Below are 21,451 nucleotides of genomic sequence, written 5' to 3' on the forward strand. Positions count from 1 at the left end.
CTGAGCCACCCAGGTGTCCCAAAAGGAAAGTTTTGTTAGCATGATGTTCTGAGTTGAGAATTAAGACATTGAAATATTTAAAACATAAACAACATGCTGGCTAAGGTGGTACTCTTTGGGAAGGGAAATAGGGTGGGAGGCATGAAATTAGACAAGGAATGGAGGGGATCACTTTTCATGGTTCCATTGTGTTCGTATTTGTAGTCATGTTGTAGTCTAACAAATATTGTCATATTGTCAGGTTGAAGACTTTGTTTTTATTTTCCTTCTATTTTATCTAATGTATAAGAATTAGTGTGAATTTCACTGCTGTTCACATGTGCCTTACCAATGGTAATGATAAGTAACATTCCCTTTTACTTGGTTAAAGAAGGAGGCTTCAAGATGCTCCTCCTTGTGATGAGTTGTCAGAAGGTCAGTAGAAGCCTACCATTATGTCACAATGCTCACATCATTCACCTCACTTCATCTGATCTCATAGGCATTTTATCATCTCACATCACCACAAGAAGGGCAATACAGTACAATAAGATATTTGAGAGAGAGAAGCCACATTCACATAACTTTTATTACTACATATAGTGTTATAATCCTATTTTTTAGAGAGGGGGAGGGGTAGTGGGAAAGGGAGAGAGAGAATCTTAAGTAGGCTCCATACTGGGTATGGCTATCACATGGCTCAATCCCACGACTCTAAGATCATGACCTGAGCTGAAATCAAAAGTGGCTCACTCAACCAACTGAGCCACTGAGGTGCCCCTGTTATATAATTCTATCCTATTAGGAGTTATTGTCGTCATTGCCCTTATGCCTCATTCATAAATTAAACTTAATTATAAGTAGTATGTGTAGGAGAAAACATAGCATGTACAGGGTTTGGTCATTTCCATTGATTTAGGCATCCACTGGGAGTCTTGAAACGTACCCTTTTTAAAAATAAGCTGTACACCTGATGTGGGGCAGGAACTCACAACCACAAGATCAAGAATCACATGCCCCACCAACTCAGCCAGCCACGTGCCCCTGATACCTACCCTTCATGCATAAGGGGAGACTACTGTAGTAGCTAACTTGAGCATCTAGCAAGTACCAGATTCTCTGCCATTTTATATAGCACTTAAATGCTTCAATTTTGTGAAAAGAGATCATTATCCCCATTTTATAGATGAGAAAATGGAGACTCAGAGGGAGTAGAGAATAGGTAGCCTGGTTGAAGTCCCCCAGCAAGAAAGGGAGGGAGCCACTCTTGGAGCTAGCGTCACATAGTGCATGGGCAGCAGAAGCTTCTGAAACCCATACTCTCAGGAGCTGCTCTGGAAATGGTCATTAATCCTCTTCCCAAGGTGGTGGGAAAAAGTTTGTATTTGTTTTCCTGTGGTGGGAAATACATTCGATTGCTAATCCTGAGCCCTATTGCTACTGAGCTTATTCTGTTTGAGTCCAGCCACACAGACACACACACACACCTGAATTTGAGATCATTCCCTAAATGCATCTTGAATCCTGACTTTTTGCTTCTCCTGTGGGCATTTCTCTGCCTACCATAAGCTCCCTGGAGAGGGGAATGTTTATAACTTCTCTTCCCAACCTTTCCGACAGTTATAACCTCCTTCCAGGCAAAAGCTCTCCCTCCTGCCTCAGTGGCTTCTCTCCTGCCGCATGCCCACCCCTGGCTTCCCATCGGTTCCTCTGCAGAGATGGATGGTTACTGGTCAGCGTTGTCCTCCTGACATCTGTAGGACAGGCTGTGCTTCTTAACCACATATGTGTGCACGGCTGGCATGGATGTGAGCAGGGGAAGGGAGAGGGGGAGAAGGAGGAGGAGCAGGGGGAGACAAGCAGACTCCCCACTGAGTAGGGAGCCCAACACAGGCCAGATCCCAGGACCCTGAGATTATGACCTGAGCTGAAATCAAGTCAGACACTTCACTGACTGAGCCACCCAGGTGCTCCCCCTAAAGCTGTCCTTTAAAGCCATCTGGGTGCTAGTGTTTGGCTGGGGGGAAGGAGGGTGGATACTCTTAGGATGCCAGATTAGATTGTTGAAGGGATTCCAGCTAATGTGAATGATCTGGAAGCCTGGCTGGTGATGGAATACAAGGGTTGGGGGAAGCCTACAGTTAGAGACAGTCCTTCTCTTAGTAGGTTTCCTGGCAGTTTCCCCAGCCAAAAATGGTGTATCCAAATTTCCTGAGACTGCCTAGGATGGACAGATTTGCTCTGATCCTGTTTCTTTGCCTATGAGGCTTTTTGAGTAAGACCCTGCTAAACTGGTGCCCTCCCACAAGGAACCCTCTGGCCACATTCTTCCAAAAGCATGCTGTGCCCTGTTTGATGGGGCTTCTCTCTATATGAGAGGGGCTACATCCTCTGAATCTGGAGGCAGGCACATCTGGTTATGAATCTCAACTTGGCTGCCTACCAGCTATTTGACTTTCGGCACATGGCTTAACCTCTCTGAGTCCTAGTTTATCTCATCTGTAAAATGGGGTAATGATAATATCCCCCATTATACCATAATTTATATGAAAGTATGTTATGATACAATGCTGTATTATTTATTTAAAAGTATATAATGCCTAGGCACTTGGCTGGTTCAGTTGGTAGAGCGTGTAGACTCTTGATCTTGAGGGCAAGCCCCACATTGGGTGTAGAACTTACTTTAAATAAATAAAAGTATTTTAAATATATATATATCCATTATAATGTATCACGTATTATATATTTGTACAAAAATACTTATATATATAAAACATTCTATAGCACCATCATAACACTCCCTGTATATCATGTACTAATAATATACTGTAACATAATAACCTATTATATTGTGAGACTTACATTATTAGGGCACAGTGCCTGGCACATCATGTAATTTAATCACTGTTAATTGTTGTGATCATAATTTTCTGTGGACATGTAAAACAGGGGTCCATTTACTCACAATGTTCTGCTTGTTATATGTTGTTGCTTTGGAATCAGTGAAGCTCATCAAATAGTTAGGAAAGTAAAGCCCAATTATAACCTGGGAGAGGAGGAAACAGTATCCAGGGAGATGTTTTGTTAAATTCTAGTTTTTTTTTTTTTAATCCCAAGGGAGAAATGCTTTTTTAGAAGAACTTAGACCAACATGTTACTTAATAGAGAAGTGTATTAAATCTAAATAACCACCCACATGTTCTGTTTGCCTTGAGATGTTATTAGCCTGGGTTTTTATTGATGTATGTGTGGGTGAGGAGGAGAGTGAGGCAAGTGGGGCTGGATAGAAAGACACAGCAGGTGGGAGTTCCCATCGTTTTGGGTGAGTTGTCTCAGCTTTTCTATGTCAGATCTGGGCCTCTGGACGAAGGCTATTTTTGGAGCCAGAATTTGGGAGGAGGGAACGGAGCTCATGCTGACTCCTTTGAGAACTTAGCAGTGATAGACCTGGATTCGGAGCGCTCATCTTGTCTTGACTGCATACTTGATGTTGTTTCTCCTGTTTTGCAATATAGGCAGTGTGAAAGCCCAAGAGATGAAGCCTCATGGTTAGGGTCACGCAGCTAGTGACACACTGTGGGATCTGAGATCAGGCAACTGAGACCAGAATCCTGATTTCACCTATGTGCTGATAGTTGGCACTTAATATCCTTAGGCCTCCGTTTTCTTATCTATTAAATGGGTACAGTGACAAACCCTAGCTCTCAGTGTGAGAGTCGATGAGATTAATCCCATGAAGTCTTAGCATGTGCAGTTTTAAGTACACAATACCTGTTAGTGACTGCTATTATTATCACCTTGCATTTGGCTTATTTATCTTTCATGTGGTAGAGCCAATGAAGATTTTTACTCAAGTTTCACATATGGCAGAGCCTGTGCAGTGGTCACTCCTGCCGTGTGTCCCTACTGATCATGGCAGGGAAGTCAAAATACAGGTGTGGCTATCATGGGAAAAACTGACAATGCCTTTTTGGTACATCAGTGACTAAAACTTCAGAGAAAGTCCAAGATGGACCTTTCTCAGGGATGCTTTGAAGTGAGGTGGTACTTTGAGCAAACATGAAAGTTGAATTTCCATATTGACAGACACAACATTTTTAGGAAGGGTAATTTATTGTCCCATAAAAGCATTGTAAAAGGTGTCCCTGTAGGTATGTTGGCAGCTATAACATTGGATTTACTCCTTGGGACAGAAATAAGGTTTTGCTGGTGTGTCTGGAGCTCCCCAGCCACACTACTGCTTTTTTTCCTTCCCCATACTGTTTACCCACATCCTGCGCCCACCCCTAGAGCTTGCCTCTGTCATAGGTAAGGATACTGAATCATATGGAGGGGTTAATAGAAGAGAAAATCAGTTCCAACTGGTTAGGCAATGGCTACATGTTAGAAATATGGATTCTCCTTTAAATGTTTGCAGCTCAGGTGTGGCTTGCACCAGGTAGGGTTCCAGGCTCGCCCAGAGCTGTAAATACCACCTGATGGCATCCATTTGGGAATTGTTTGTGTGTGAGAAATAAAGATCAAGATCGGGAGCTTGGTCTGATTTCTTTTTATTGCAACCCAGGTTGAATTTTCTATTCAATTTGAATTTTTAGGGGTGGGGGCTTGACTATTTCCAAGGGACTCTGGAGCTTTGGTCCTGAGGTGCTGGGAAGGAGTTCGGAGTGCATTTGGCTGCTAAGGGTTGCGGAGCTGTAGGAAAGCCCAGTGCCTCATCGGCCAGAACCGTTTCTCGAAGCATCTCTCTTTCTGGTAAAACTGTATCTGAAATAGATGATTTCCTCTGAGTGTCGAACCTGTGAGTAACGAACATGTTGTCTTGTCTTTTCTCCTCTTCTAGGCCTAGGCGGCAGCGGCAAACCAACTTCCCCATGTTCCCTTCCCCCAAAGCCTGGAATTTCAGAGGGGTAAGTGTTTTCCTGGGAGCAGTCCCTGCTCTTCTACACCCTATTCTGGCCTCTCCAGAAACGGTGCTACCAGGAGTTGGCTTTATTAATCAGTCTCTGCCAAAAGAGCTGTGTTTTAGCACTTGGAGAAATCGTGTTTGTATCAGCGGTTGTGGCTTAATTACAAAATGTGTCCCAATAAGCACCCACTGGTGTTTGCCCTGTAGGTCTTGGGCTACTGGAAGCATCTGGTAAAGAAGCCACATCACGGTTGATGGGGTGGGGTGCATTGTGCCTGTTTTCCTGGGAACCTGGAGGGACCCAGTGCACAATGAAGAAAAGAAAAATCTGAAATGGACAATCTGTTAAAATGTAGATTTACAACTTCATGGGGAGCTTGGTTTTCCAGAAGGAGAAGTCTGCAAGCTCCAAACAGATTTTTAGGGGGAGTCAGAAAAATCTCCCAATCATAAAACCAAAAGCTGTAGACCTTTAAAATTGTATAGTCAGCTCTAACCATCTCTTGATGCAAAGTTCTCTTCCTTAACATAATAATGTTAATAATAATAATGATAATAAAGTGGGAACCCTGGGTGGCTCAGTGGTTTAGTGCTTGCCTTCCACCTGGAGCCTGATCCTGGAGGCCCAGGATCGAGTCCCACATCGGGCTCCCTGCATGGAGCCTGCTTCTCCCTCTGCCTGTGTCTCTCTGCCTCTCTCGTGCTCTCTCTGTGTGTCTCTCATGAATAAGTAAATAAAATCTTAAAAAAAAAATGATCATAAAGTGTATGGAAGCCCTACCATTTGCTAAAATGCATTCTAGCTCTGACCTTAGGAAGAAGACCCTTGCATGTGTAAAGAATACTCAGAGCTTGTTTCACCGCCCCCTGACAGCCTTCGTGTTAGCTATTCCTTCTGCCTAGAACACAGCTCCCACTGTCTAGCACTGCACTCCTACACACACTGTAGCTGGCCCACCCACTTTATCCCTTGGGTCTAAGCCTTGACATCACCTCCTGTGGGGAGCTATCTAAGCTGAGGCATCTCCTATGGACCCCTGCACTTTCTTCTTATTGATAGGATAAGATCATTATTAGTGCCTGCTGAAAGGTGATATTAGAAGCTCCACACATCAGGTGTGTAGAGATCTTGTTACTCTCTTGTTACTCTCTCTTATCCACTGTATCACTGGGCGTAGCACATACATGCTTCATTACTTTGTTGAATGAATAAACATCTCTCACATCCATCAAACACAAAGTCCACCTCAGATTGTGTTTCAAGTTCACATCTTTGGTCTTCTCAGCACTGTTTTTACTAGTTGAAATCACCTTTAATATCCTGCCTAGATTCTTAGTTGTTTTCTCCAAGTGTGTGATTAAAAATAAATATGGATCATGGCTCTATTTTAACTAAGTTTACAGTATGGTTTTCACTGAGTACAAAGAGAAAGGTGTTGGTCTCCTAAGTAGACTTACTGAATGTAAGTCATCTCCTAAGTTATTTATGGTTTTGTGGATAAGATCCCCATTCCGCCAGGAGTGTTCAGTTGGATGATCATAAGCATTAGGTGGGAAAAGCCTTGTGTGGTCAAATAAACTTGGGACCCACTGAGAGCACCTCATTAAATATGTTCACCACGGCGAGACTTCTCAGAACCTTTGATGTGTTGCAGTGCTTGGAGACTACATTAGGGAGAGTGAATGGAGTCGATGGCATTTCCCAAAGTCATTGCCCATAAATCGTTGTTGACAATATAGTTTGTACACACTTTGGAATGGCTGACATTTATTGTCAGTTTTCAACTGTAGAGAAATTAAACCTTCTATGAGCAAGTTGGTCTTTTTTGAAAACATGTATTTTCTGCCTCTGGCCTCCCTTCAGGATACTCTACCCTTCCCTCTGATTCAGCAGTGGTCACTAGCCAACTACTGAGGTACATTTAGGGTGACCAACCACCCAAGTTTGTCAGTGATTGTTCTGGTTTTAGCACTAGAAGTTTCCAGGCAAACTGGGGCAATTGATTACCTATGGCCATACAACCTCTTTAGCTGTTTTCCCTTGAAAAATGTTTTGTGAATTCTTTTTTTTTTTTTTTTAAGATTTTATTTATTCATGAGAGACACACAGAGAGAGGTAGAGACAGAGGCAGAGGGAGAAGCAGGCTCCATGCAGGGAGCCCGATGTGGGACTCGATCCTAGAACTCCAGGATCACGCCCTGAGCCAAAGGCATACACCCAACCGCTGAGCCACCCAGGCATCCCTGTTTTGTGAATTTTTTAGCACAACTCTGTTTTATAGAAATTGCTGCTCAAAGGAACTTGTTAGATATACACTTGGTTTGGGGCACCTGGGTGGCTCAGTTGGTGAGCCTTCTCCCACTCCTCCCTGTTTGTGCTCTCTGACACTGTCTCTGTCTCTCTGAAATAAATAAATACAATCTTAAAAAAAAAAAAAAAAGCTATACACTTGGTTTAAGTGACCCTTCATCCCTGCATGGTAACATTTGAAATTAGGGAATCACCACGGAAGAACTAGCTCAGAAGATTTTTCCAAATAGTTAAAATTGCTGGAGTAGAGTCTGCTAGGTGGTTAGATCAGCTACGGTATTTATTTTGGCCCCCTGTCCTTGCTTTGATTTCTCCTGGCTCAGGGCTTATTGATAAAATTAGACAAACTGACATCAAGATAGACCAGGGAGAGATGATCTGAGACCTGATCAATTGCCAGATTGGCCAAATTGATCTCTCTTCCTATTGGAGCATCATCTTCCATGACATAGAGAGTTAAGTAAGAGGGAACCCTACCGAGTGGAAACATCCTCAGTCCCAGCCAGGCCATGCTTTGTAACCATCACTATGGTAATTGGAACTGAAGAACAAGAAGGACCCAGAATGTCAGGGTGAAGACAGTTGAGGCATTATCTAGCTAATACATTTTCCCTAGTGAATTGTGACTCCCAGGCCTGTTAGATTGAGCCTAGGGCAGGGCACATTTTCTATGAATGCTTTATTTTCTTCTTTATTGAGATGGGAATGTTTTAGAATCTGTGCGCTAGTAAATTTCCTATATTTAAATATGTATGAAACCATTATAAACGTTTGTCATTCCATTCCTCTTTGTTTTGTAAAGAATAAAGATCCTGTGTCAGTTCACTTATATTCTGGGCACAGGTGGATTTTGGGGATGGGGTGGGGAGAAGTGGTGGGGAAAGATGGATGATGGTAAAAGGCAAGAGGACAAGAAACCATATCACTCTAGATGACAAACCAAGAGGGAGACACATGAGGACTCAGGAGGGAGCTTGGAGCAAAGGGAAGAAAGGCAGTGGTTGGTGTCTTCATAGTCTGGAAAAAGATGTTTCAAAATAATTTTAAGGAACGTCTTTCTCAGTGAGTTGTATTGTAATCCTCTCCTTGCCTTCCCTGGACACACTCACTGCAGATTTGCATTATTCCTCAAGGCATTAGGAGTAGGGTTTGTAGGTTGTTGTTTTTTTTAGGGGGCTGAAGCTTTTGGCTGTAGAGAGGTTCAAGAAGAGCTGGTGACCCTTAGATGACACTCTTTCTACCTACCCAGTGATTTAGCCCTTTTAGGAGTTGTCCTTATTAAGTGTAGTTTGGGTCTCTGGATTCCCACCTTTGTCTAAGCAGATGGAGGCCCTTGGTGTTACTAACCCTCCTGACATTCCCACCTTCCTGAACAAAGGGTGATGTTGTGCCCATCTTTCACCAGACTCATGGGTGCTGCACTTACACACATGGAGAGGAGCCAAGAGGGAGTTTTGGTTGGGGCAGTTATGGTGGGCACATCATGAGTAAAACCAGAATAGAATGACAGGAATGAGAAGGTGGGACCCTGAGGTGCTGTTACTAAGTGCTTCCGTCAGGTGTTCACTGCGCATCTGGTCCCCATCTGGTTGGGGCAGTGCTGAGCTCAGAATTTCCACCCTTCCCTTGTGCAAATATTTGCTACAGTTCCTCCCGTTAGCTCACACACACACACACACACACACACACACACTCAGGGAGGAAACTTACCCTTGTGGAAGTGTGGAAATCTCAGGACCACAACTACCATTGCTATTAGTTAATTAGGAAACACTTAGCAAGACTTACTACTCCATACAAGGCATTGTTTGGGTGTGAGAACTGAGGTTTCAATTAAGTATCAACCAGATTTCATGGCTGTGCTTGGCTTGTCTCTTTCTCCAGTGCCTGGGCTTTATTCTTGCCTAGGCCATTTGGGAAGAAATTTCTAGACTCTGAAGCTTTAGAAGAAACTTTGGACATTGTGGCCCTTACCTTTTAATTTTCAGATGTGGAAAACAAGGCCTAATGTATTATTAGTCAGGACTCTTTTGATTGGAAGTGATAGAAACTCAAAACTAGCTCACATGGAAAGGGAGATTGATTGGCTCATATAGCTGGTGTGTAGGCTGCAGGTACAACAGATACTCCTTCTCAGCTTTGTCATTGTTGGGGTATTGTTCTTATCTGGCATACCACATGTGAACCATTTTGGAGGGAGAGGATGACCACAAATAGCTGCTTGTTTCTAGAGAATAGAGAAACTTTTGATCCCAGGTTCCACATGTGAAATCCCAGTGTAGGACTCTGATTATCCTGGCTTGGGTCACATAGCTATGCCTTGGCCAATCACTGCAGTCAAGAAGACTGGACAGGCCTTGGCCACATGTTCCCTCTGAGGGAGCTAGATAAGGCAGCTCCACTAGAGCCACTTGAGGTAGGGAAGGGTCATCTGCTCTAAGGAGGAGTTTGGTACTGTTACCAAAAGGGAGTCTGGCTCCTACACAGACAAGTATTAATGGGGACTGCTCCTAGGGTCACTCAAAGTAAAGAGATCAGAACTAAAACCTGGCTTTCTGACAGCGAGTTGTGCACCTGTTCCATGTTACCTTGACGCATCCCAGGTCCTCCTGTGTTTGGAAGGAAACGCACAAACCTCAGCGTAGTTGAACATTTCTTGAAGGTCAGACTGAAATTTCTAAAATTCACAATTCAGTAGAGCGATAATCTCTCAAGATACTCAAAACATACACAGCCAGGCCAGTGTTCATTGCGATCTCACTGTGTCCACCCTGCAACAAAGGTGCCATAGTCTCTTTCTTGCAGCCTCACTTTGTACATTTACCTCCACTTACTAAACGTCAGCTCCAGGCAAGGCCATGGCAGTCCTGCATAGTAGATGTATTTATGTACATTTCAAGGATGAGGAAACTGAGCCCCACATGTGCTAGCTTGCCTAAAATCATAGCTATAGTAGGTGACAGAGCCAGGATTTGAACCTGGGACTGTCCGTCCCCAGGCCATTAGAGTATATTGCCTCTTTAAAACAAAGCTGATGACAGGAAGTCCTGGGTAGCTCAATGGTTGAGCATCTGCCTTTGTCTCAGGTCACAATCCCTGGGTCTGGGGATTGAGTCCCACATCAGGCTTACCACAGGGAGCCTGCTTCTCCCTCTGCCTATTTCTCTGTGTCTCTCATAAATAAATAAATAAAATCTTAAAGACAAAACAAAACAAACCTGAAGACATACTTTTCTTTAAAGGAAGTTAGACATCAAGATCTTTCTTAAAATGATAGGAACAAGCGAGTAATCTATGGTAAACTTTTCATCACCCAGAATCCCTTTTAGTTCCCTTCTACTCCTTTGGACTTCATTTTTTTTTAAAGGTTTGATCTTCTCTACTATATTTATTAAAAAAATAGTTTGTTACCCTATTTTGTATTTGTAATGATGAATACAATTTTAACAGCTCCATTAATCCCAGGTAACTAGCCCCTAGCATTCATTTAGGTTATACCAGGCATTGTGTTGAGTACTTTATGCATATATTACTTCCCAAAACAATCCCAACAGATAGGTGTTATTTGAGCCTCATCCTCATTTCATAGATGAGGAAGTAGAGTATGGTAGTTTTCTATCACTGCATAACAAATTACTGCAAATTAAGCAGCCTGAAACACGAGCCATTCATTAGGTCACAGTTCTGTAGGTCAGAAGCCTGGGTATGGTGTGCCAGGTTCTCTGCTCAGATCTCACAAGACTAAAATCAAGGTGTTGGCGGGGGTGGGGGGGGTCTTCTCTGAGGCACAGAGTCCTCTTCCAAGCTTATTCAGGTTATTGGGGGGAATCTAGTTTCTTGTGGTGGTAGGACTGAAGTACCCATTTCTTTGCAGATTGTCAACTGGGGGTGGCTCTTAACTCCTAGAGGCCCCTCTTGGGTCCTTGCCATGTGGCATCTTCCATCATTAAAGCCAGCAATAGAGAACCTGCCTCATACCAAGTATCTCTTATGTTTCATATCTCTCTGACTTGAGGAAGAGCCCAATTCCTTTTAAGGTCTCAGCAGATTAGATCACCAGGCAGATCATCTTCCTTTTGATTATCTGAAAGCCAATGATTAGTAGTCTAGTCATGGGGGTGATACTTCCTTACATTCTCAGACTCTGCCAGCACTCAGAGGAGGGGATTAGGCAACAATGTACACTAGAGGCTGGGGGTTTTGGGGTCCAGGCTAGAATCCTGCCTACTGAACAGAGGTTTAAAAATGGAGCATCTTGCTCAGGGTCACATGGCAGGTAAGTGGTGGAGCTGGCATTCTAACCTGAGCTCATCTTATTCCAAAGCTCATGTTCCTTGCCAGCACCATTTGGGAAATTATCTTCAGTATGAAATTACTAACCTCCTTATTATACAAAGGACTCTTGCAAATCAATAACACAAATTTGAAAACCTGATAGGAAAATAGTTGAAGGATGTGAATAAACAGCACAGGGATGCCTGGTGGCTCAGCAGTTAAGCATCTATCTGCCTTTGGCTCAGGGTGTGATCCCGGGGTCCTGGGATTGAATCCCACATCCCCTGCATGGAGCCTGCTTCTCCCTCTGACTGTGTTTCTACCTCTCTCTTTCTGTGTCTCTCATGAATAAATAAATAAAATCTTAAAAAAAAAAACAGCACAGAAGAGAAAATATGTATGACCAATAAACAAAGTCGGTATCAGGGTATGTCACTAAACATGTGTTCTGGCAAAACATCTGGGGGCTGATCAAATCTGGGCTCATAGAAGAGGTAGGCACCTACCCAACTGGGCTGTAAGACATTTGCCCCCCCCCCCCCCCCCCCCCCGCCGTCTCTTCCTCCTCCTCCCTCCCCCTGCCCCTTGCCTCCTTCCTCCTCCCACCCCCTCTCCTGCCCACCCATAGTGATAGTCAGTCTCGGGGCTGCCTTCGTGCACTTACAGGATGGGGAGTTTTACTATTCGCTGCATCTAGGCAGCCCAAACTCTGAGTTTGGTGGATAGTCTTTGGCAGTCATAACAAAAGCATAAGTGATGAAAAGGCACATACTTTGAGGGCGCGATGCCAACTGTAAACTTCAGACAAGATACCTTTCAAAGTGTCAGATCCTTATCAGCAGAATGAGGACAGTAATGCCATTTCTCAAAACTTGAGACTTGGTTATAATGGATATAAAGTGATCTGAATAATGCCTCCAAGTAAAGTGTGCAGAAAATATTAGCTCCTTGTAACTAGAATTCTCTTACACCTGAAATGACTGTTTTCCTAAATATGTGTGTTTGAGAGATGCCTTTTCTGTGGGGGTGCCACCTCAAAGGGAAGAACTGACTGTCTCTGGTTTCCGCTTTCCCCTCTTGCCTCATTTCCCTTCGGGCAATAGAGAAGCCAGCCCTTGAGCAGCTGCTGACACCTGTGAGGGTAAGCCCCTGTCATCATCAGTCTGCTGACACCAGCAATATGTCAGGCACACTGAAGCTCAGTTTTAGATTCAAAAGCAGTTTCTTTTTTTGGTCACATGTGAGGTCTGTGGGGACATAGTAGCTTTAATGACAATCGTGCAAATTCTGAACTTTGGTAGCAGAATTATAGATGCCTTTATTTTATGTAGTTATTCAATTATTCCCTTTTGTGTTCCAGAATTATGCAGGGTAAAAGATGATTTTAACTTTGTTTTCTGGGTTAAGAAATCTTAGTTGCAGGGTTGCCTGGGTGGCTCAGTGGTTGAGCGTCTGCCTTCCACGCAGGTCGTGATCCCAGGGTTCTGGGATCGAGTTCTGGATTGAGACTCCCCACAGGGAGTCTGCTTCTCCCTCTGCCTCTGTCTCTGCATGAATAAATAAATAAAATCTTTTAAAAAATAAATCTTAGTTGCAGATGATAGAAACAACTCAAATTGGCTTAAATGAGGAGAGGTTTTAAAACTATAGAGGTCTGAGGGAGTATCTTATGGAATGAAGTTGGGCCTTAGAAGCCACTGGAACTGGGCACCAGGAGCCCAGGAGGGTTTTGGACTCCTTTTTGTTATTTGCTGCATTTTCTCTACAGACTGACTTCTTTCATTTCTCTGTGCTATGGAAATACAACTATCCACAGAGAGCAGCCTCTTCCCTCTCTGAACCAAAATTACTAGGGAGGGATTTTGATTGGTCCAGCTTAGGTCAGGTGGATACTCCTGGACCAATCAGCAGTGGCCAGGGAGTGGGTCCTGCTGTACCACTATGTTGGCTCCTATGTTAACTAGGAGGAAGAAGGAGGCAGTTTCCAGAAGAAGGGGAGAGGCACTAAGCAGATACTAGCAATTCTTGTCTATGAAAGTCTTCTCCGCCCATAGTAAAGCATAGTCATCCTGATTCCCAAGGTCTGGCTTCTCAGACGGACAAAACTAACTCCTCTTCTTTCATGTTTGGTTAGAAGCCTTCCTTTTAGTTGTTTCATGTTTAGTTAGCAGCAGTCCTTTTAGTTGTGTTGCTTTGTTTTGTTTCAACAATAATAGTCTGACCTAGGAGCAAGAATAGACATAAATATAAGACAAAATAATAGACATAAAGAATAAGACATAAAACATAATTGTCTTCTGAAATAGTTGAAATAATAGCAGATCCTGGAAAATTACATTCTGAAATGGCTTAAGGCTGTTGCTATAATATTGGAAACTATTGGAGTTTAGTCTTGGGTTTTAAATAGAAAATAGCCTACACATCAGTCTCATATTGCTTTGTGGTTTACAAAATTTATGACTTTCCATGGAGCTTTTTATTTTTCATTTTATTTTTTTAATTTTTCATTTTAACCAAATTTAGCTTTTATTGCACAAACAGTATCAGGGCAATGATCCTGTCACCTTCAGAAGGCCCTGATACTATTTGCAGATGTGGGAGGAGATGGTAATGTTCAGAACCAAGGGGATCTACCTATTTGGAAAATCCCTTCTCTGAAGCTGAACCTTCCACCTCAGTTTTCCTTTTCCCCTCCCTGTTAGGTTTTATTTTATGTTTCCTGCCCATGTGAGAAGCTGGGATTGGGAATTACAGCTTTTTGCATGGGAGTTGGTAAAGGTCTTGTCACTGACTTTTCTTCTCTCCCATCAACCTCTTCCTCTTCACAGTTGATGGCCTATTTAATGGATTGGACTTGGGGTTTAGTTCACTGTGATCTGTATACCCTTCCCCACCCCCCAGCCTTTTTAAGTGCCCACATCACACTGTCCGTTAAACCACTTGAAACACACAATGAGAAGCAGGGGGTGAAAGCTAGCTGCAGAGAGGATGCAAACAGGATGGAAAGATCCCCTCTGACTCATGGGGTCCACGATGCTAATAGGTCCTTTCTCTCTCTCTCTACTGCCTTGGCCTTCCCTGTGGAAGATGTGGTCGATGATGATGATGCAGAGTTGAAGTTCACACAAGAGGCCCACAGACTGAAGGTGTTCTGGGTCCACGAGACAGATTTCTTTATCAAAAGACTCAGAGACAAGTATCCCTGGCCAGCAACTGAAGTTTGCCAATTAGGCAGATGAACAGCTGGCTAAGTTCTATTTTGTTTCTGTTTGGGGTGGGGGGGGCAGAAAACTCATGGAGCCAGAATGGATATCTCCAATGGGGTAGCCAAATTAAAGTCTTGTGTATGTTAAGTGCTCATATGTATTTGATGCCTCTGTATATTTAGTATCTTGCCAGTCTCACCTAACCTCCTCACCATGCATCACAAACGCTTAGTAACCAGCTGCTTTTTCAATATTAGGTTCTTTTGTTCCCTACACCCTTTTCTATCTCTGTTTACCTTATACATGTTCTACTTACTAACCACTTATTTATAGTTAACATAACCCAACATAATTCTCCTTTTTTTTTTTTTTTTGGTTTTATTAATTCATGAGAGACACACAGAGAGAGGCAGAGACATAGGCAGAGGGAGAAGCAGGCTCGCCATGGGGAGCCTGATGTAAGACTTGATCCCAGGACCCCAGGATCATGCCCTAAGTCAAAGGCAGACGCTCAAGCATTGAACCACTGAGGTGCCCCTATTTCTGGTTTTGAAGATTAATAAATCTTATAAACCCACTCGTCTTCAGTAACTGAAGTAAATATTTTCTAAAAGAGTTGCTTATTGCAAATTGATTACATAAGGCCCATTTTTAGATTTGCTACCCTTTATAAGCCTGATGATGACAATTCCCTTACTTGGTCTTCGGCACTCCATATTTGTCATCATTTACCCAGGTTCTCTCCTTCTGCCATTCAGCTCTGGAAATCTCAATAAACACAACTCCTAGATCAGCCTTTTTGTGCATGACCATTGCTGCTGACTTCCACAAGGTGCTGGTAATAAAACCAGCTGGCTTAGACACTGCAGCAGCAACATGGACCACCAGCGTCCTGACCTGGTTAATGAACATTCTGGGAGGAGGAAATGTTCTGTGCAGAGTGCTGCTAATACACAATGTGTTTTGTATCCTCAGGGCTGATTTGACCTAACCTCCCATTTAGAAAAAAAGAGGAATGAGGCTGATTACTTTCTTGAGGGACAGAGACAGGGATTTGTTTAAAATCATAGCTCTGATTTGAGGAAAGTGCAGTGGAGTGGTATCAGGTAAATGCATTTAATTAATGCAGGTTCAACCAGACCTGTTCATTGAAAAGGGGGGTAGGGAGAGAACTTACAACTCAGTGTTAGATGGGATGGTGAACTTGCTGTTCTGTTTGTCAGTCCCAGTGAGGAGATGGTAATTCTAGGTCTTGATGTGGGCTTTTTGTATAACATGCTCCCTAAAAACAAGCAAGAGTTATCAGGGGCTAAACTGAAGATATATGTATAATATTTTTCTAGCAGTTTATGGAGAGAAGGGATGTCAGACTTTACCTGGTGCCTTTCTAAGGAGTTTCCATGGTTGCTATTTTTACTCTGTTATTTTTTCAACTCTTTATAATGAAAAATTTTAAACATATGGAAAGTTGAAATATAACTGCAATGAACACCCACCCTCTGGAATCAACAATCACTAACATTTTACTCTGTGTATCTATCTATGTCTTGATCTATGTATGCATCTATCTACAGCTGTTTATGTAGTTTGGATATTTTTACTATACCATTTCAATAGCAGATAACATTATCCTTCACTTTTCGATACTTCGATATATATATCCTGAGAATAAGGTTTTCCTACATTACCAAGCCCAAGAAAGCTACTAATAATTCCCCAACATTTGCTAAAACTCATTCCATATTCCTGTTTCTGCAATTATCTTTTATAGTTGGTTTCCCCCAAAACCATCCAAAAGCCTTGCATGGCATCTGGTTGGATGGTTTTAAATCTAATCGAGACCACAGTTTTATTTTGTTACTCTGTTTTTAAGTCTTTTTTATTCTCAAATACTCCCCTCATCACAATCCTTCCTGCTTAAAATGACATTAACTTTTTGAAAAGACCAGCCCAGTTGCTTATGGAACGTGTTTCACATTTGAATTTATCTGATTGTTTCCTTATGCTATCATTTCATGTATTCCTCTGTCCTTCATTTTTATAAAGTGATAAGTTGAAAGACTTGGTTTCTTTCATGTTAAACTCTTTTGGGCAGAAAAACATCCTAAGGGATGCCAGCTACGTGGCATTCAGGGGCATGTTAAGAGGCACACAGCAGTAGGTTGTTTGTTATGCTGACTTGCTAGACAGGGTAGATGCTGATGGTAGTCCAGTCTCTGAGTGAGGAGCAACTCTGCTGTAGATTCCTTGATGGATATTTTTAATTAATTAATTAATTAATTAATAATTAATTATTGTCAGTCCGCCTTTCCTTAATTTTTAAAAAAATTTAATTTCAGCATAGCTAACATACAGTGTTATATTTAGTTTCAGGTATGTAATATAGTGATTCAACACTTCTATACATCACTCAGTGGCTCATCACAATAAGTGTGCTCTTAATCCCCTTCACCTGTTTCACCCACTCATTCCCCTCTACCACCTCCTCTTTGGTAGACCATTAGTTTATCCTTGGTGGATATTTTAGAGCTCTTTGCAAAGCAAAAAAATCCAAAAAACAAAAACCCAAAACCAAAACAACAAAAAAACCAAACAGGCACTTGTTCTACTATCTCAAGAAAAGGGCTATTTAATGAGAGAATATACAGTTGTAAGAACCCAGGCTTTTTCTCTCTGGTCAGTTTCATTCTTCCTTTCTCTACCTTCTCCTTTTGATGCATAGGTCCTGCTCCAAACGTCTTCTCCGTGAATGTGGCACTATGGGCTGGTCTGACTCAACTTGATGTGATCTTTCAACAGCTCGCTCTCCTAAAGCTCACTGGGTAGTCTTCAGGTGCCCCATCTCCAAATCCCTAGGAAAACTCTGATCACATCAGCTTATCTTTCTTGGGCTGGGCCTCTCAAGAGGTGGGCAGGCTGCTGGCCAGTTCTTAGAAGGGCTTTCCTCTTCCTTGGCCCAGTCACGTGCAGTTAGAAAGATAGGGTCAAATGGACCTGCTGTTTACCAGTTTAGGCAAGCGACTAACTTCCCTGAGATTCAAGAGTTCTCACTTGAAAATGTATCTAGCTCATAGGGTTCTGATAAGGAGTAAATGAAGTAATTCATATCAAATATTTAGCACTGGGTCTATGACACAGAAAGTGCTCAATAAATACTTCACCCCTCTGCTACTACAACTTTTTTTAATCTTATGTTCACTCAGCAGGAACTGTGGGGAAAATGGGGCCAATTCCCCAGAAAGAAAATGTGGGGAAGATACCCCAAAACATTTCTAGGATGGTCGAAAAACTTTCCATTTATTTACTATTTTTCCATGATATATAGTGATCATTTTAGGTCCTGTGTTCTGGGAGACTGAGTGGACCATTTGTTCTTTGCATGTGCCATTGAACAAAAAAAAGCCATACTTTATGCATATGGGGATATGCACCAATTTAGAGGGAGGAAAGAAAATTTCTAACATAAAAAGCTATTGAATGAATTTCAAATGCAGTCTGCATATATTCTGGAACATTCTAATGTATTTGTTCTGATAGGGATTGACTTATAGTAATTCAAATCTTATATATCTTGTGACATTTGGCAGTGGATTTAGTTCTGAATTTTTTTAAGATTTAATTAATTTATTTATTTGAGAGAGACAGAGACAGTGAATGATGCATGAATGGGGAAGAGAGGGAGAGGTTCCCCCCTGAGCAGGGAGCCCAACGCAGGGCTTGATCCCAGGACTCTGGGATCATGATCTGGGCCAGGGGAGACACTTAACTAACTGAGCCACCCAGGCACCCTGGAGTTAGTTCTGAATTTATTTTGCTAGCATCTCTCTGCATGAGCTGTCTCTCTGTACTATCACAGCCTGGTACATCGAACTGGCTATTCTTGGCTTCTTAACCACAGCACCTTAGTTGCCCAATGAAAATATCCAACAAATGTCTACATTTTTCTCATGTTTGTGGTTTCAATTGCATTTTTATATATGGGAAAAATTAGCATCTTCTTTTGAAGGATAAGAGAAGATTATTTTGATATTAAGGGAACATTTGAAATCATTGACTGAGGTCAGTCTAAGGATCGAAATTTTTTCAAAGTGTGGCTTTTCACCTACAGATTTAATCAGCCTTTTTAAAAAGTGATTATTTGGAATGCCAGTGAGGATGCGGTAGGACGGATGCTATCACAGGTGTTCAGTGGCATTGTTACTTAATTATCTTTCTGGAAAGCTGTTTGTGTCAAGAACCATAAACATATATAGGCCATTGGCCCAATAATTGCATTTCTAGGGATCCATCCTATAGAAGTCACCCGATGTGTGGGTTAAGATTTATGCACAAAAGTGTTTGGTGCAGCACTCATTATAATGGTAGAAAAAAAAGTGGAAAAAGTCTGAATGTCCAATAATGTGGGACAGTTGGTGTGAATTGTGTTGTATCCATATAAGCATGTGTTATGCAACCATAAGGGGATATTGTGGAAGAGTGTTATTCAGTGAAAATGTGTATTGTGTTCTTAAAAGCAGGAAATAAAATTGTATATACAGTAATGATCCTGCTGGAAAAAAAATTAAACATGCCAAAATATTAATAATGAGTTCCTCAGACTAAATGAGTGTCAAGTGACATTTTTTCTTTGTTTTGTTTTGGCTTTTCCAAGTTTCTACAGGGTGTGTGCATATATAATTTTCATAATTGAGAAGAAAATTTGAGGTGAGAAGACAGATATTTGAATTGTAATTTTGAAGTGGAACTTTGAGTTTTTAGGTTTAAGAATAAAAATCATCCCAACAGGCAAAGGAATAAATCTAAGTCAGAAATTCAATGAATTGGCCTAAATCCCATGGTTACTTAAGATGGAATTTTAAAATAAGGCATCTGTTTATGGAGGAGTTTCAAATGTGAGAACTGGATGAAGGTGAACTTGGAGGAATTTTGTCTTCCTTTTCTAACATCAACAACAAATCCATAAATCTTACTTGGATATTTGAGAGAGGAGGAAAGCACCTTAATAAGAGTGAATGCTGTGTACTCAGCCAAGAAAGAAATCATTTCCCAAAGAGTTAATATTCCAAAGAATTAATAGGTAACTCAATTGCATCTTATTAAGTTGAGATACCTTATTTTGATGGGTTCTGGATGACACCTTGGGAGAATACTTTAAAACGTCACTTTTGGAAAATTAGAGGAAAATGCTTAATATGGCAGCCTGCGTATTCCTTCTTTTGGTTTCATTTATGATTGAGGCTCAAAGGACTGCAGATTGCGAAGTTGCCTTAGTAATTTTTGGGGTCAAAAGGATACTGGATTTTTAAAAATACCCTTTACCCTCAAGGTATGTTTCCTGTTTTACAACTCCTGTAACTAAAATCAAACATGTTTTTCCTGGGTCAAACCTTTGCTGGGCATTAATATCTTTATCGCCAAATTCTAAAACTTCTCAAGGAAGGAAAAAGCTTGAGATTTAGACTGGAATAGTCCTTTCAAGTCTGCATTATTGGTACAAATGACCAGGATTTGCTGTTCCTGAAACATAATAAAACCTGCTGCCTATTCTTACGGTCTTGATATCATGTCTTTTTTCCCTTCTTTTTAAAATGTGCTCATCTCATTATCCAGAGTGACTAAGAGGCCCTGCATATGTGCCACTAAAATACTCGTCCTCAATTCGCTCTTCCTTTTGTCCTGATACCCGTTGCTCAGGAAGTGACTTCTCCATCTTGTTTCATGAGTCATTCTGACGTGGTTCACCAAATTCTCTCCATTGACCATGCCTCCTACTTGAACATCATCCCTCTGCTTTAATAAGTGCTCATTTCCCTTCCTTGTCCACTTGCATTTTTTTTTCTATTTTAGGGTTTTGGTCTAATATTGCCTATTATATCTCTTATGTGTAATTTTATGTTATTTAGTGGTATCAAAGTTCCTTAATATATTAAGAAATTTTTCTGCTACCAAACTCAAAGGGCCAATGTCAAAAAGTGCATAAAAGTGGACAAGTAAATGAGAACAGGAAAGAGAATCCCTATTGTGCAGCAGTAAACAGTGCAAGTAAGTCAATTTAATGTGGTTTTATGAATTTTAGTTACTTATTTCAAAAATTAATACCTCCATGTGTGTTTCTGGAAAAAACACGAAGTTGGCATTCTCCTCTCAGCTGCCTTCTGTTTTTACCCTTGATACTGGTTTTATTTCTACAAGAATTCAATCTGAAAAGTCTCTGGCTTGGCAACAGGAGGAGATAAAAGCATTTTACCTGTTGTTAGTTGTGTTTGTTTAAACAAACTCATGCAACTATTGTTGCTTACAGTCACTGGGCTTATTTCTGCTGGCCTGGCAGGGTTTATGTTGGCAATGATGAGGAGATGCTATCAGCAATTCATTGTGTACTGTTTGCATAACGGGACAGGGCAGCCAGCTCCAGTCATTTTTTTTTTTTTTAAATGCATCAGATTAGTTGAATGATTTTATTAAGATGAGTGTCTGGTTGGGAAGCTGCAATCTATGACTGATGATGACACAGTGCTCAAGTACCTGAAAGGCCCCCAGCTACAAGTGATAGGCTGGGCTAGCAGGTTGCTCAATTTCTAGATCATGATTGCACCTGCAGAGCTCTGGCTACGCTGCTGAATGGCAAAGGCACAATACTCAGTTATGTTGTCCTTTGATGCCTCAGGTCTTTTAAACCTCAGAGAATCCACAGCTATTCCAGAAACTTCAGTCAAGGGAAGATCTGCTGGATTGTCCTGAGGTAATAGTATCTAAACAAAGTTTTCCTTCAAG

At 41.7% G+C, this 21,451-nt stretch overlaps 1 protein-coding gene across 2 annotated transcripts in view; it reads left to right on the top strand.

Moving 5' to 3' along the window:
* ARHGEF3 (Rho guanine nucleotide exchange factor 3) overlaps nucleotides 1–21,451 on the top strand; it is a 303,450-nt gene that overhangs the window by 91,650 nt on the left and 190,349 nt on the right. For both annotated transcript variants that reach the window (XM_077858441.1, XM_077858440.1), the window contains exon 3: nucleotides 4,820–4,886. In XM_077858441.1, coding sequence (XP_077714567.1) covers nucleotides 4,820–4,886 — 67 coding nt within the window. The remainder of the gene's footprint in view (nucleotides 1–4,819; nucleotides 4,887–21,451) is intronic.

Source organism: Canis aureus, chromosome 19, assembly GCF_053574225.1.
Source record: "Canis aureus isolate CA01 chromosome 19, VMU_Caureus_v.1.0, whole genome shotgun sequence".
Taxonomy (NCBI): Eukaryota; Metazoa; Chordata; class Mammalia; order Carnivora; family Canidae; genus Canis; species Canis aureus.